Below are 13,753 nucleotides of genomic sequence, written 5' to 3'. Positions count from 1 at the left end.
TTTCATGGACAGGAACGTTACTCTCCATTAACTAACCGAGCACAGCATATTCTTCTTGAATCTTTGCCCAATAACACAGTGGACATTGTGGTGCTGTATTTATATGTCCACTTCAATTTAGTCCACCCGGACATATACCGCCAACATGTTCAGCGACTTGTTCGGGCAGCTACGTCTCTCCTTAAACGGGCACCTGGTGTCACACTTGCTGTTCGAGGACCCTTTGCTTATTACAGGAATCCGGCTCAAGAGCTTGTGGCCTATTGGGGACTGCTATATACAGATATATTGCATGAGGAGTTTTCATCTATTGCACACAGAGTGGTGTATATAGACTACTGGGATATGACGGTGGCCTTGGGCCAAACCACATTCATCCAGATACATCAACGGTTAGAACTATGGTTCACTATATGATGTCTCTTCTCTGTCATAGACGGGTGGGGAATACGACTTAACCAGCCGATGCCATTGCCTTAATTCGTCAGCTGATCCGTCTCCCCTAGGTGTGCTCATCAATTGTTCCAATCCACGATTTGCCCTCAGTTCAAATCCCTGGTCTGTGAACATTCCAACGACCCCGTGTTAACCGTCCACGACTTTCTCCAATTGGTTTTGTTGAAAAAGAGCATCTCTTTTCCGCCCATTGTACGTTTGAACATTTTTACCCTTTTCTGACACTTGTTGGACACTCATCAATTAACCAATTGTAATTCATTTCCGTCAAATGCCCATATACCGGAAAAGCGACGTATTCGTTGTTGTAATGTCCTTTCATAATGATTTCTTTTCAAATGATTGCTCAAATATGTTACAGTATGATGACTTTCAGTGATAGGAGATATAGGGGGAATGTATTCTAGTCACGTGTTATATCTGTTTTCAACTCTACTCAAATAGTTCAGTACTCTAATCAGTCGACTGAAGCGAGTGCCCAGTTATGGTTCTTTATTAAATATCAAAATCAGCATTAAAGAGACAAAATATCTGTCAGACACAAAACGGTTCGAGGACCTTGCATATTACAGAGTCCAGCTCAAGAGCCTGTGTCTTTTGACTACAGATATCCATGAGGAGTTTTCATCTATTGCACACACTCGTTCACACTGAGTTCTGCCTACATATCCTTACCACACATTTAGCCCCTACCCCGATCTCTTTAATCCCATAATAGCACCTACCACTAAACCAGTTGGCTCCAGAACCTCAGACTACCCCTGGCACGAGCATCAACCCTCTGAGACTAATCATACGCCGACAGTGACCCCAGTATTAAACTAATGGTAGTCTCTGAACATATATATATGTACCTCGTCATAAATATCTCACCAACAGCTTTTTTCACTTAGTAAAACTGGATTTACAACCTCATAAAAATGGTGCTTACAAAAGCACATTAAACTGTTTAGATGGCATCATGTGAACAACACAAGACCGAATTGAAGGTTTAATCGTAGCAAACCAAAGTTCACTAAAGTCACCGTAAAATACGGTGCAATAAGTATGACTGCCCGGGTCATTACAACAGACACACAACACAGTTAACATTTCATTAATGTTGAACATGGTAAGGTCCACAATGACTGGCTAACGGTGTCGCCTGATACATTTTCTACATGCCGTCGCATGCTGGCCACCAGACGTCTGATTGGTCTCTGCCATTCATTATGCAATACATGGGTCAATTCCTGACGGTTCTGAACTGGAGGTTCCCTTGCTCTCACCCTACGTCCCAAAATGTCCCACAAATGCTCAATAGGATTCATGTCTGGACTTCTGGCTGGCCATGGTAGTGTCTGGCGTTGTGTTGGAGATGCTGAACAACAGCTCGAGCACGATGTGGTCTGGCAGTATCGTCCACGAAGACTTGACGTGTAGCGAGAGCATGGCTATAGAAATGAGGCACAACAGCACCGTCCAGGATCAAGTTCTGCTACCTCTGTCCATTCAATGCCCCGGGAACTGTGATGAGGTCAAGTTTACAATCATAGGAACAACTTCCCCACACCATGACGGATCCACCCCCAAATGGAACTTAAGCTTGAATCGTCCTCTGATCATATGCTGTGCCTCTGTGCCTCCAAACTCGTGCCCTCCCGTCTGTATGATACAGAAATGATAAAAAAACGGCTCTCATCGGACCAGTGGATCCTTCTCCATGTTCTCATGTTCCAGCGAGCACGTGCTTGGCAGCAGGCTAAACGGGCATAGCGGTGCAACTTTCTGAGGAGTGGACTTCTGATTGGTCGTTTTGCTCTCAATCCTGCAGAATTTAGGCGTCGTCTGATGGTGCTGATGGACACTCTGTTGTGTGGATGCCATCCATGTCGCAGCTGTGTACAGGTAAAGCACGATCTTCCCTGTCCTAGGTTTTTCTGGGACGTCCAGACCTCGGTGCATCCTCACTTCACCGGTAGCATCATGCTTACGCATCAACCTCCTGATGACAGTGTGATTAATGTTCCGTTGTGCTCCAATAGCACGAAATGACATACTAGTTTGGTGCATACCAATAATTTGCCATCCTTGCTTGGGCTTTTCACTAGTTGGTCACAATAAAGCTTAATTTATGCCTAAAATCAAATTTTAGCTGTGTCTGCCAACATAACATACGCCAAAAGAGGATATGTGCATACTGCATTTACAGCAAACCGACCCCGGAACATGCATGCTTAAGGCATGCATGCACTTGCAGTTCGGAACAGGGTCTGTTTGTGATGTTATGGTCACAGATGGTGTTGTATATTACATATCTAGGTGTACTATAAAAAAACGAAAATGATAGTTCTACTTTGACTTTCAAATGGGTGGTGCAATACTTTTGACGAGGTGCATATATAGTTTTCACAGGGACCAATGATTCCAATTAATTTGAAAAGGAGCCCCAGTGTGACGCGTGATTTAGAACCTGGGGTAAATCTATCCTGATCCATTTAGGCTTTCGCTTTGGAGACGGACTGTGAGATGAATACCAAAATCAACAACTAAATTACTGCTGAATTCAACCCCCTACCCCTGCGACCCCCAATCACGATCCCGGCTGCCATGAACTCCCGACCGAACGCATGTTTCTCACCCCTCTACACTTAATGATCCCAACTCACGCTATCCTAACCTTGGCTCTTATCTCAGCCCTACCCCGATTGTATTTCCACATTTGCTCCCCCGTCCCGTCTTCCACAGAAATTCCTACTTGCCATGTTGGTTGCCATGTTGGCCTAACCCTATAAAGCGTGACATGCATGCCTTAGACACATGTCCATTAAAGCCTGAAATCCAATACAGCTCGGATTTCAAAAGCAGAGACCAGACCTTATAGTCACAGCCAACGTGTCAGTGGTGAACATCGGGTACAACCCAACTTCACAAATGAGTCGGACTAGATCATGTTTTCTTACCCTATGCATATTGACCGTGACTGTTATTGTGGTATATATATGGAAGAACAAGCAGAGACTTGAGGACAAATTCAGGTAATTACTATATACACAAACATGGAAAATATATGTATTATTTTAGCCAAAGTGACGAGACCAATTTCAACCATGTACACCAAAAATAACCAATAATTCAAATGGTGAAATGCTAAATCCACTTCTCTCCCCATATAAGTGGACAAAAAGTGGATTATCAATTTTAATGTTCCATAAATAATCATATTTTTTGTGTGGATGCAAACAGGTACGATATTATATTATTTACTAAATCATTTATTGAAACAGTGTCATTGATCATGTAGAAACAGATGAACAATGATAACACTACATTTCACTTCATTTAAAAATACGAAACGGACTTGGATCAACAGTTAATGCTAAACACATATAGGCTTGAACACAGTGTTCGCATTTCAGGGTAATATGTTGGCTCCTGTTGGCGGTACAGTCAGTTATTTTTAAAGGACTCCCGTTTTATCTTTGACCTTGTTACAGCTGAGTTTGATTAAATATTCCCCTGCCCAGGGGACGTAAACTGTGCTCTATATTACCTTCCCGTGTTCAAACAACACAAGATTAATTTAATGATTTGAATGTTGCACTTGCTTTACTGGTTTTTGTCAAGTCATACTTATTTGGTTTGTTGCATGTGATTATTAATAAATAACTTGCGTACTTGGTTAAATTGGTCAAGTTTTCTAGATTTGATTTTAACTGGTGAATTTGATGTGGTTGATTTCATAAATTCATTGATGGGACATTTGATAGACAGGTCGATTAATTGATCGATTGGTTGGTTGGTTGTTTGGGGACAATTTCGGTTGTTTGTTTGTTGGTTTGTTTTTTTTCGCTGGAAGATGTATTGGTTGGGTGCATAGGTGGGTGTCTAGGAGGTTGGTTGGGTGAGTGGGTAGAAGATTGGTTAGTTGTTGGGTGAATGATAGGTACATGACTACATGTAATTAAAATCTACCTGATCGTGACATGAGCCAAGCCAACTGTAAGTGAAAGAATGAATATGACATGTACCAGGCGTATTGCAAGGCAAATGATGAATAGTTGAGCATTCAGAAAATGAACAATTGTGCAATCTGTACGAAAAGGTGTTTCCAAGCAACATTTGTAAAGTGATAGAAGATAATTGAAGGGGATGGGTCTGTAATGGATTTCTTTTTCAAACCTTACTGATCAAAATTCATACCTCATTTATCATTATTGTGTTTGCAGAAACGTACCCCTCAGTGACATAATTGAGGTACATATAATTGTAGAACCAAACAGCGGAAGAGTGGAAAGCGGTGCTCCTCGCTATCTGAATGAGGCAAACATGATCAAGGGAGGTAAGCAAAGGGATACCCGGAAGTGCACAAGTGCACACCGCTCCACAATGACGTTATTAAATCCACAGCCTCTGTATAGACTCGGTGACGTCATAAAAGTGGAGATCAACACTTATAATCATTACGGCGAGAAGCAAACAGTTGGCGGCGATTTCTTTAGATTATGGATGGAAAACACAGAGGACAAAGTTGCAGTTGCTGGAGACGTCTTCGACAACAACAACGGCAGCTACACGGGTTTTCTCAGAGTCCAGTGGTCAGGCATGGGAAGGATTCGCTGCTTTCTTGAGCGTCGTAGGGAGGAACTAGCGATGTTCTATTCCATAATGGCTGAACATGGAACGTTGTGGCAGCTGAAACGGGAGTTCGGGTGGGGCTTCTTGGTGAAAGAGAGTACGAGCTGCAGCATGTTACGGAACCACCTAAGAGACATCTGCAACTTTACTTCTCTAAATGACGGTTTCCCGTGGTACTGTGAAAAGCCAAAGAATTCACTCTTTAGCTGCGACACCTACAGTAAGTCCTGGTCCCTGAATGTTGCATATCTCCCGAAGGAAAATCAGCAGCGTGACATATACTATTTGTAAGTATGATTTTATTCGTTCTATTTTATTTTGTTCCTTAATATAAACCAGATTGTGTCGTTACCAATTAGAGATCGATCCCGTGCAAAACATAAGCAATTCAGATGTTTAGAACTTTTGTTAAAGCAGATTACAGTGTTTTTTTTGTTTTCACTTTGACGCTGATACTTTGAAATGATTTCAGTTGTCAAAATATAATACAGAAGGGGCTTTCCATATGTGAAAACATACATACATACATACACACATACACACACACACACATACATACATACACATACATACACACACACACAAAAAAACCATACATACATACATACATACATACATACATACATACATACATGTGACATACATACATACATACATACATACACACATACATACATACACACACACACACACACACACATACATACATACATACATACATACATACATACATACATACATACATACATACATGCTCTATGAACATATAACGTAGCCTTTCAAGGATATCATCAACAAGTTAAACCTTAGTTGCATCACCCATCCCTGCAAGTGACAGAAAGAAACCTGCCTGTTTCAGATCCTCTAAACCAGACAATGATTTCCTTCTCTCCACCTTACAAATAACTAGCGAAAGGGGTAAGTATGCGTCTAATACTTATCAAATATCAAACTATGCAATATTCCAGTTATAACATTAAAAAGTTCATGTTTTTTAACACCACATTCAGAAGTATTCCAGCTATATTGCAGTGGTCTGTACATGATCGAATCTGGATTAGACAATCCAGTGATCAACATCTGGAGCATCGAACTACGCAAGTGGGATACATGTTTCAATCAAGTCAGTGAGTCTGACCACCTAATTCCTTTAGTCGCCTCTTACGACAAGCACGGGTTTCTGAAGACCAATTCCTACCGGGATCTTCTGGTGAATCGCATATTCAGATCAAAATAAGTAAAGGACCAACCAAAACCTATATATTTATCTTGCAGTTTGTTGCTCGCATGATGCTCGCATGTTGCTTAAATTATCCGTCGTGACAAGATCACAACTTTTCCAGGTCTTATCAGTATGTGAACAGGATATTGATGCGAATGCGAGTATGGTTTTAAGCCGCTTTTTTAGCAATATTCCAGCAATATCACGGCTGGGGAAACCAGAAATGGACTTCACAAATTGTACCCATGTGGGAATATTGATGAGTGTGTTTGACGTTGAACAAAAAAGGAAAAAGGCAAAACATCCAAATAGTGGAGCGGTTAAGCAGATAAAATGTGCACTTAATGATAAAAGCATGAAAGTTTGCACATTTATAGACTGATACATAGTGAACATTTTAGGATATGGGAGGCACTCAAAATAATTTAATTTGCGCATGCGCAGTAGATAAATAATATTTTGCCTCTTCTGGCTCCCGATTATAGCTATGGGCCTGCCATCAATTTACAATAATGGGACGACTTAAAAAATACTGACCCAAAATACTGGTTAAAACATCTTGAAAACATAGCTGAGTCAATGTTATGAACACTGGCTCTCGCACCAGTGCATGTAAGTGAGGACACTTGCATCGGTTGTTACATCCCTTTGTACTGACAAGATACCAACTCCTGACAAGATTCTGGTGTAGTGTCGTCCAGTAGGGAACATACTATCCACTTTCCTTCTGTATCACTCACTTTGAGATGGGAGTTCAGGCTGTGGAAGAATGACATGACCTGCCTGGTAAGCTGCCCTTTGACATGCTGTACATGTGTTGATGGGATGGCATGAATTGAATTTTTCTTCGCAAATAATATCAAATAAAAGTGATTGAACATAAAAAGAAAAATATCCCTAAAGCATCCTTCCATGATGGTAGGGAACGAGCAGTTGCCATATAGTGCTCTTTGGTTTTTACTTCAATGTGGGTTTGTAAGCAGAGGGAGGTTCTAAGCCTACATCTCCGTGTGCTCGAAGTATCACCGATCTCATCAGAAGGATATCTTAGTTGTTTTGGATACTTCTGCTGTGACATCTCTCATGAGCGGGATGAAGAGTCGTCTTAACTTCCTGACGTCTGGTGCTCGTTCTACGTAGATAGATGCGTGGGACTAAGACCAGACGCAGTGGTAAAGTCTTCCTTATCTTCATTGCCAGAAGCATTGAAGATAATAGTGGGATGTGAAACTGTCCGTCTGGCTGATTTTGGCAATAAAATCCAAACGGAGGCCAAGATGCACAGATGTATTGGGACCTTTATCAAATCTGGTGAGGCTGAGGTCTATAGAATGGAATTCTGACATTCTGAGTGAGTTCAGAGCCTTCACCATGTTGATGAAACAGAGCTGATGGGTGCTAAGAGCCCAGTCTTGAGATTTTGAGGTTTCGAGGTTGTATATCGGCTGGAATCTCCTTACTTCACAGCAAATTGGTCAAGACTCTTCCACTTATCATCAAACAGGCTTCAGGGTAGATCTGCATAGAGACCGGAAAACTTCTGCTCTGCTGGAATAACCGCGCCTGGTTAAGTTCTTCTTGATATGCTCCATGCGTGCAGATCAGAAGACACTCGGATTTTGATACTGCTTCTTCATGTGAGGGATAAGTTAGAAGGTTTGAGAACCGGATTGCCTGCTAGCTGGATGAGTTGGCTGTCCTGGTCTTCAATGACCGATTGGTCAGTCGAGGGGCCCAGTGGTTAATTGCTCCGGATAACTGCCTAATCTCGGTGATTGATGTGAAGTGCTTCTCTTCTGGAGACCACAGCCCTGAGGTTACATCTGTGTCGAGGTGTGCTCCCCAATCCTGTAGAGACGCGTCTACTCACAGATGCAGGTTGAAATTTAAGCTCGCCCAGAAGATCTTTGCGCCGGACCTTTGATTTCATCGTCCACCACTGGAAATACTCTGGTAGGTGATGTGGTAGTTGTGGTCTGAGTCCTGCTGGACCAGCAGTCAGGCTAGAAACCTCTGGTTGGGTCTTCGTGAGTGATTGGGATGACGTTGGGCAGCAATCGTAGCGTGTAATTCAACTGACGTTTGAGTTTAACGGCTTGTTGAAGTGATTTAATGCCATTGTCTTTCCAAGGCGTTCCGACTAGCACCTTTACCTGTCAGGTAGATGGTATTTTACCTGTCGGTATCCCGTACCTGGGATGGTGTGTCGTTACCTGAACTACGGTATACCCCGTACTTCGGTCCTGACGATATGGGATGAGCGAGAGGTACAGTGTCAGTACCCGGGGCCCTTGGAACTCTACCGTAGTTCATCCAGCAAACACAAGACGATGATCTTCGTTCAATAGTTTTTATTGAAACTGTGTTGCTGGTCAACCTACTCTATGGTCACTCTATAAGACTTCAGCCGCAAAGCTTCAGTCTTAAGCCAAAATGCTGGTGCTTCAAGATAATTTCTCAGACGGTTCCTAGTGACCAACAGCAAGAGCAGGCCCGCACCAGACTGCCGTTTCTGATCTTTGCTCCCGCTTAAACCTGGGTTCCTACGTCACAGCCAACACCTTTTCCTTTTTTTCTATTGGTCAATAACCCATAATCTGACTATCTATTACTCTCCCCCACCTCTATTTCGTACCTCCACTACCATTTTTGTACGACCGTGAGGTGGATTCCAGGAAACTCAGGGTCTCTCTCCCCTAACCATATATGGCTCGTAGAATACTAGGAACTGGTGGCCAGGTCCCCGGCCAGGTCCCCGGCCACGTCGCCCCATCTTGATAGTATAGTTGCTTTTTCCTCTATCTAAGCTATGAGTCATTCCCCCCTATGCACTCATCAGCTCCAGCGACCTACTTTCATGTTCATTACCTACATTACTGACTTTCTACCTTACCTCCCACCTTACAACGTTACCACTCACTTCATATCTTAAATATCTAAACTCTCCCAATTTGTATCTTCTGCCCCCTTAATCCCCTGTCATTAATAATGTTAATTGTATATCTCTTATTGTAATAAAGACCATAATCTCATGCCTATAATACGGCCCTGGTTTTTAGAGGGGGTAGAACAACTTTAATTTCATGACCAGCTGTTCTACTGGGTAGGGGCCATCCGTCTCTTTAATACTGGAGACGGAGGCGTTCAGGAAGGTCAGGCAATGCTGACTCTGTTCCTAAATAAAACAGACCATTGATTCCTCCGGGACCACTTTAACTCTCCGGGGCGGTAGTAATTTGTCAACGTCATGACGCCATATCGGCTTAAAAGCTGCTGGGTGGGAACAACACTGGATGCTGGCGGAGGGTGGACGACATGTCGTCCGGACACCGATAAACGGCTCTCATAGGAACCCTGTAATCCGGGCACTGGTTGACATTCAACCAACTTGGGAGACGTGGAGTGGGGACCCCAGCCAAAAAGGCCTTCCAACCCGTCCATGCCGTTGCCTTTGGGGTACAACCAGGCATATGTATGTTTGCTCCCCTGGTGCCATGTCATTTCGTGTCACCTGGCGGAAATCGGAACCCAGCTTACTTTCAAAAAAGTGTGGCCGCACACCCTGTGTGTTGAACACGTCGACACTTCATTTGCAGAATGTGAGCGCAGAAATTTCCCTACGGGTGTCTCGGATCGGGAATATTTCCTGAGTACACCAGGGCGCAAACCCTCAGTGCCTCCTTTACTGAAGGAAAATCCCATCCTACTTTCATGGAAGCTGGACGCCAGCTCGCCTGACCCCTGTTGCCACCTCTTTATCCGATGTTGGATTAGAGAGGGCTTTCCAAACCCTTGTTCTCGGAATGGGTAGCAGTTGCAAAGGATTTCGCCAGAATCTCTCGTAGTTCCGCACTCTATGCTCAGTATGGAGTTGAGTCAATTGGAATAGAATGGTCACGTCCCTGTCCCTAAACGCCGCTTTAACGGTTCAGACCACGAGGAGGGAAAAATCAAAGTACAGGCCATACATCAGGGCAGCACCTACCGGATATCCAAAGCCTGATCTATATTTTCTGGATGGACGGGTCTCTCGCGGCTAGGCGTGACGGTCTCGCTTACGGCTACAATTAGGGCCCTCCTTATTCTGTCAGACAAATCAGGGGGCTGTAAAGAATGGCTGGCTGCCAAGAAAAAGACGCCTCTCCTTAATTTTCTTCCTGCACGTTTAATAATTCCGCCTGATCTTTTTAATATTTGAATTCCGGGTGGGTCCCTAATGTTATAAACATATGAAAACAGGCATTTTAAAACGAGTGAGAAGCGACACACAATTTGTTCCACACATCGTAGGAATGCTAATTGGTGGGGATCGTCTTCAAAGTCGTCGCTGCTGTAATCTACCACACGGTGTATTGATGAAGCCCATGATTATTTAAGATTGATAACAAAGAATAAATTAGGATACAATATATGGGCAATACGCCAACCAAACACTAGATATATGAAATGCAAACTCAATAGTGGCCATATAATGTACGTGTGGAAATAATCTCCGTTAAACAGTTAGATATACACCATAACTCGATCTATAGCGTAATATATAATAATAGTGATAAATAATACTCAACAGATTTTTCTTTCTGCCAGTCCCAGGGTAACACTCTGTCGAACTGGAATAGGTTGATCTGCTTGAGTGCGTCCAACAATATCAACACCAATGGTACATTGCTAATTTGTCAATGATTTCCGTCGAACTTTACCGTAATGACTCTACGAATATCTCTCACTGGTTTTTTTTTTTCCTCGCCATGTGAAAATGGCTGCAGACAAGAATGTTACATCTTCCATGAACCTCCAAATTTAGCCTGTAGGCACATGTTTCTAATTACCCTTGTGTTACCGTGAATCTGAAGTGAAAACTAGACCAACCGCATTTCTAAATGACTGAGTTTCTGGAGGTGTTCGTGGTAGTAGGTGTATATGCCATTGTAAGTGTTGGAGATGTGTTATGGGATTAGGCCTGTGGATGGATTGTCGATGTGACCTGTAAATGCTGAAGTGATCAGGTAACCCCTTACAGGACGACCCCTAAACAATTAAGAGACGGATGAGGAGACCCTGTAAGCATCCTCTGTTAATTGAACTGGTCAACCCCTGTAACCGGAGGAGGCGCTGATGTGCCAGCCATAACCGGATGCAGGCCGTACCGAAATTGCACTAAGTACAAAAATACACAGGCATTTGCCTTTGCAAAGATGTTGTACAGACGCCCGGCCACGTATCGGGAACGGTTTAACACCACTGGTGGGGAGTTACCGCAGGTATCGGTGTTTTTGCTGTATAAAGGATACATTGTCGGGTGGGCCATTTGATGTGTATTTCTGATGTGAACCAGTGGTGGTTTGATCTGCACGCTGTCTGGGATATACCGTGGTTGCTGGTACGTAATTCGCGATACGGACGGTTGGTGGGGCATGCGACCAGAAACGCTGATTCGGACATTTGTGGTGGAGGAAGAAAAACTTCTTAAATACAGTTGTGGTAGGCCGTACTATTTTGTATCTTTATAAAAGTATACATGGCCATGCAGCGAGAAGAGGGTTATCACAAAATAAAAAGGACAATCATTTCGAGGTTCCACAAGGGTTTGAGTACATAAGCCCGCGACCCCGACAGGGCTGGGGTGGTGGCTGGTCCGTCCCGTGGTGAAGTTGGTGGCGTCCATATTAAGGGGCTACTGAGAGCTGAGGAGTCCGCCCCTGTTGCTGACGGCTAAAGCCGACCTCTATTAATAGCACTACGACACGTACGGCGCCATGCGACGGTTAGTGAGGAATAGTAGAACTGCTAGGATCATTATGAAGCGCCACATGCATGCAGATAATAGGAATAAGCCACGGAGCCGAAAACCAGTCAGCACCCTCACCACCGTACTGGTCAGTTGCGTTCATATACACACGGGCCAGTGGGGTCAGTATAGATTATTTACATTAGTTTCTCATTTTTGTTATTACTGTAATGGCGGAGGTTTGCTACCTCATTGGTTTGTCTGTTTGGATATTAAGTTTAGTGAAAGACGCGTTGGCTGTATGGAATTCTGCTGTTGTTTTATATTGTACCGGTTCATCGGTAAATGCTGCCAAAAAAGCCTACTAAGATGTCTTGACAGCATGCCAAAATAAGGCCACGTTTAGGTATAGTTAAGGGAAGATGTATCTTGGGCTTGGCGACAACCCGCGGAGTCGAGAGGCAGCATCTTATCTTCGGCCTTGGACGAAAGTAGCATGAACAATAGATAGGCGCTTATGCAGAAGTTACAGCCTGGCTGTATTTTGTAGAGTTTTGATTAATGCGTAGACAAACCTCCTGAGATTCTTAACAGCAGTACCGATTCGTCTAATCTTCGTATAACTGGGGTTGGGTAACTGTCGGCACGAGATGGAAATTACAATCTTCAGTTGTGGACCAAATCAATGTTCAGTAATATGGCTAGCGTACAGGAGAGGGGCTTTCGACAAAACTCTCTCTCCTCGGCCGGTAACCTTAGACAGTGCGTGTGTGTTGTGCTTACACAGGATCTACAAACTCTTTAGTAAATCTCGACGAAGCTGCTTCCTCCTCCCGTGGCTATAGGTAAAGGTTCCGGACTATGGTGGTACAATAGACTCCTCGCGTAGTGGACAGAACAGTAGTTGATTGGGTAGAGGGTTATATCATCCTTGAAGGTAATGGGAACCAAATAGACAGGAACAATACGTTTCCCTTCCGTCTGGTTTGTACGTGCATAGAGGAATAGTACGCACGAGGGTCATTGTACACCAAGTCAAATCCCAAAATCGAAGCTAGTTGTAATTCTTATCCGATTCAAGACTACAATGAAGTGTGGGTAGACAAGTCTCTGTGGCAATTGTCCTTTAAGCAACTTAGATGTACTTTCTAGCATTAAGTCTTGTGGATTGGGAGTTTAGCTTGCTGGTGATGAAGTTGCTGCAGTCAAGAGTAACAGTAGGAAAATAGCTTCTTTATACCAATCGGCTTCACGAATTGTGGTCTGTGAGGCACGTACTATTTGATCATCATCATGATTAATCTGTACTATTATCCTAAATCCGGTGATTATCCAGTCGGGAATCTCATTTGAGACATAAAGGAGGACATGGCATGGCCTGTGATGTTAAAGGCGATGTCCCTCATGTAAATTTGTCCTGCCAATAACTAACATGGTCGGTACCATTTTCAAATCCCTTTCCGTGGCGACTCCTCTGCTAGACCTTTAGCAATGTCTCCCAGAAAATCGGTAACAAGCTTTGTTATGGACTGGCTCCCTGGCCTTCCTCCCGAATAAAGTGTTTAAGTGTGTCAAGGGTATCCCGTGATGTGAGTGGTGGCGGCGTTATGTATATTGGGCGAAAGTATAATTAGTATTGGTTCTTGGCGCGCCCTTTGCCTTGTCTACACCATGACATAGAGCCCTTTATAGGAAGCTTAATGCTAACGTGGAAATGTAAAGGTGAGGTC

At 43.5% G+C, this 13,753-nt stretch overlaps 1 protein-coding gene across 1 annotated transcript; it reads left to right on the top strand.

The window, feature by feature from the left end:
* Positions 1 to 4,824: 4,824 nt before the first annotated feature.
* Positions 4,825 to 5,364, top strand: LOC124270031 (NXPE family member 3-like). The gene has a single exon (XM_046705051.1). The coding sequence runs from the start codon at positions 4,825 to 4,827 to the stop codon at positions 5,362 to 5,364; it is 540 nt and encodes a 179-aa protein (XP_046561007.1).
* The last annotated feature ends 8,389 nt before the right edge of the window (positions 5,365 to 13,753 follow it).

This window comes from Haliotis rubra, unplaced genomic scaffold, assembly GCF_003918875.1.
Source record: "Haliotis rubra isolate DU_JTF1 unplaced genomic scaffold, ASM391887v1 Scf1491, whole genome shotgun sequence".
Classification (NCBI taxonomy): domain Eukaryota; kingdom Metazoa; phylum Mollusca; class Gastropoda; order Lepetellida; family Haliotidae; genus Haliotis; species Haliotis rubra.
This window is presented reverse-complemented; position numbering and strand designations above follow the sequence as displayed.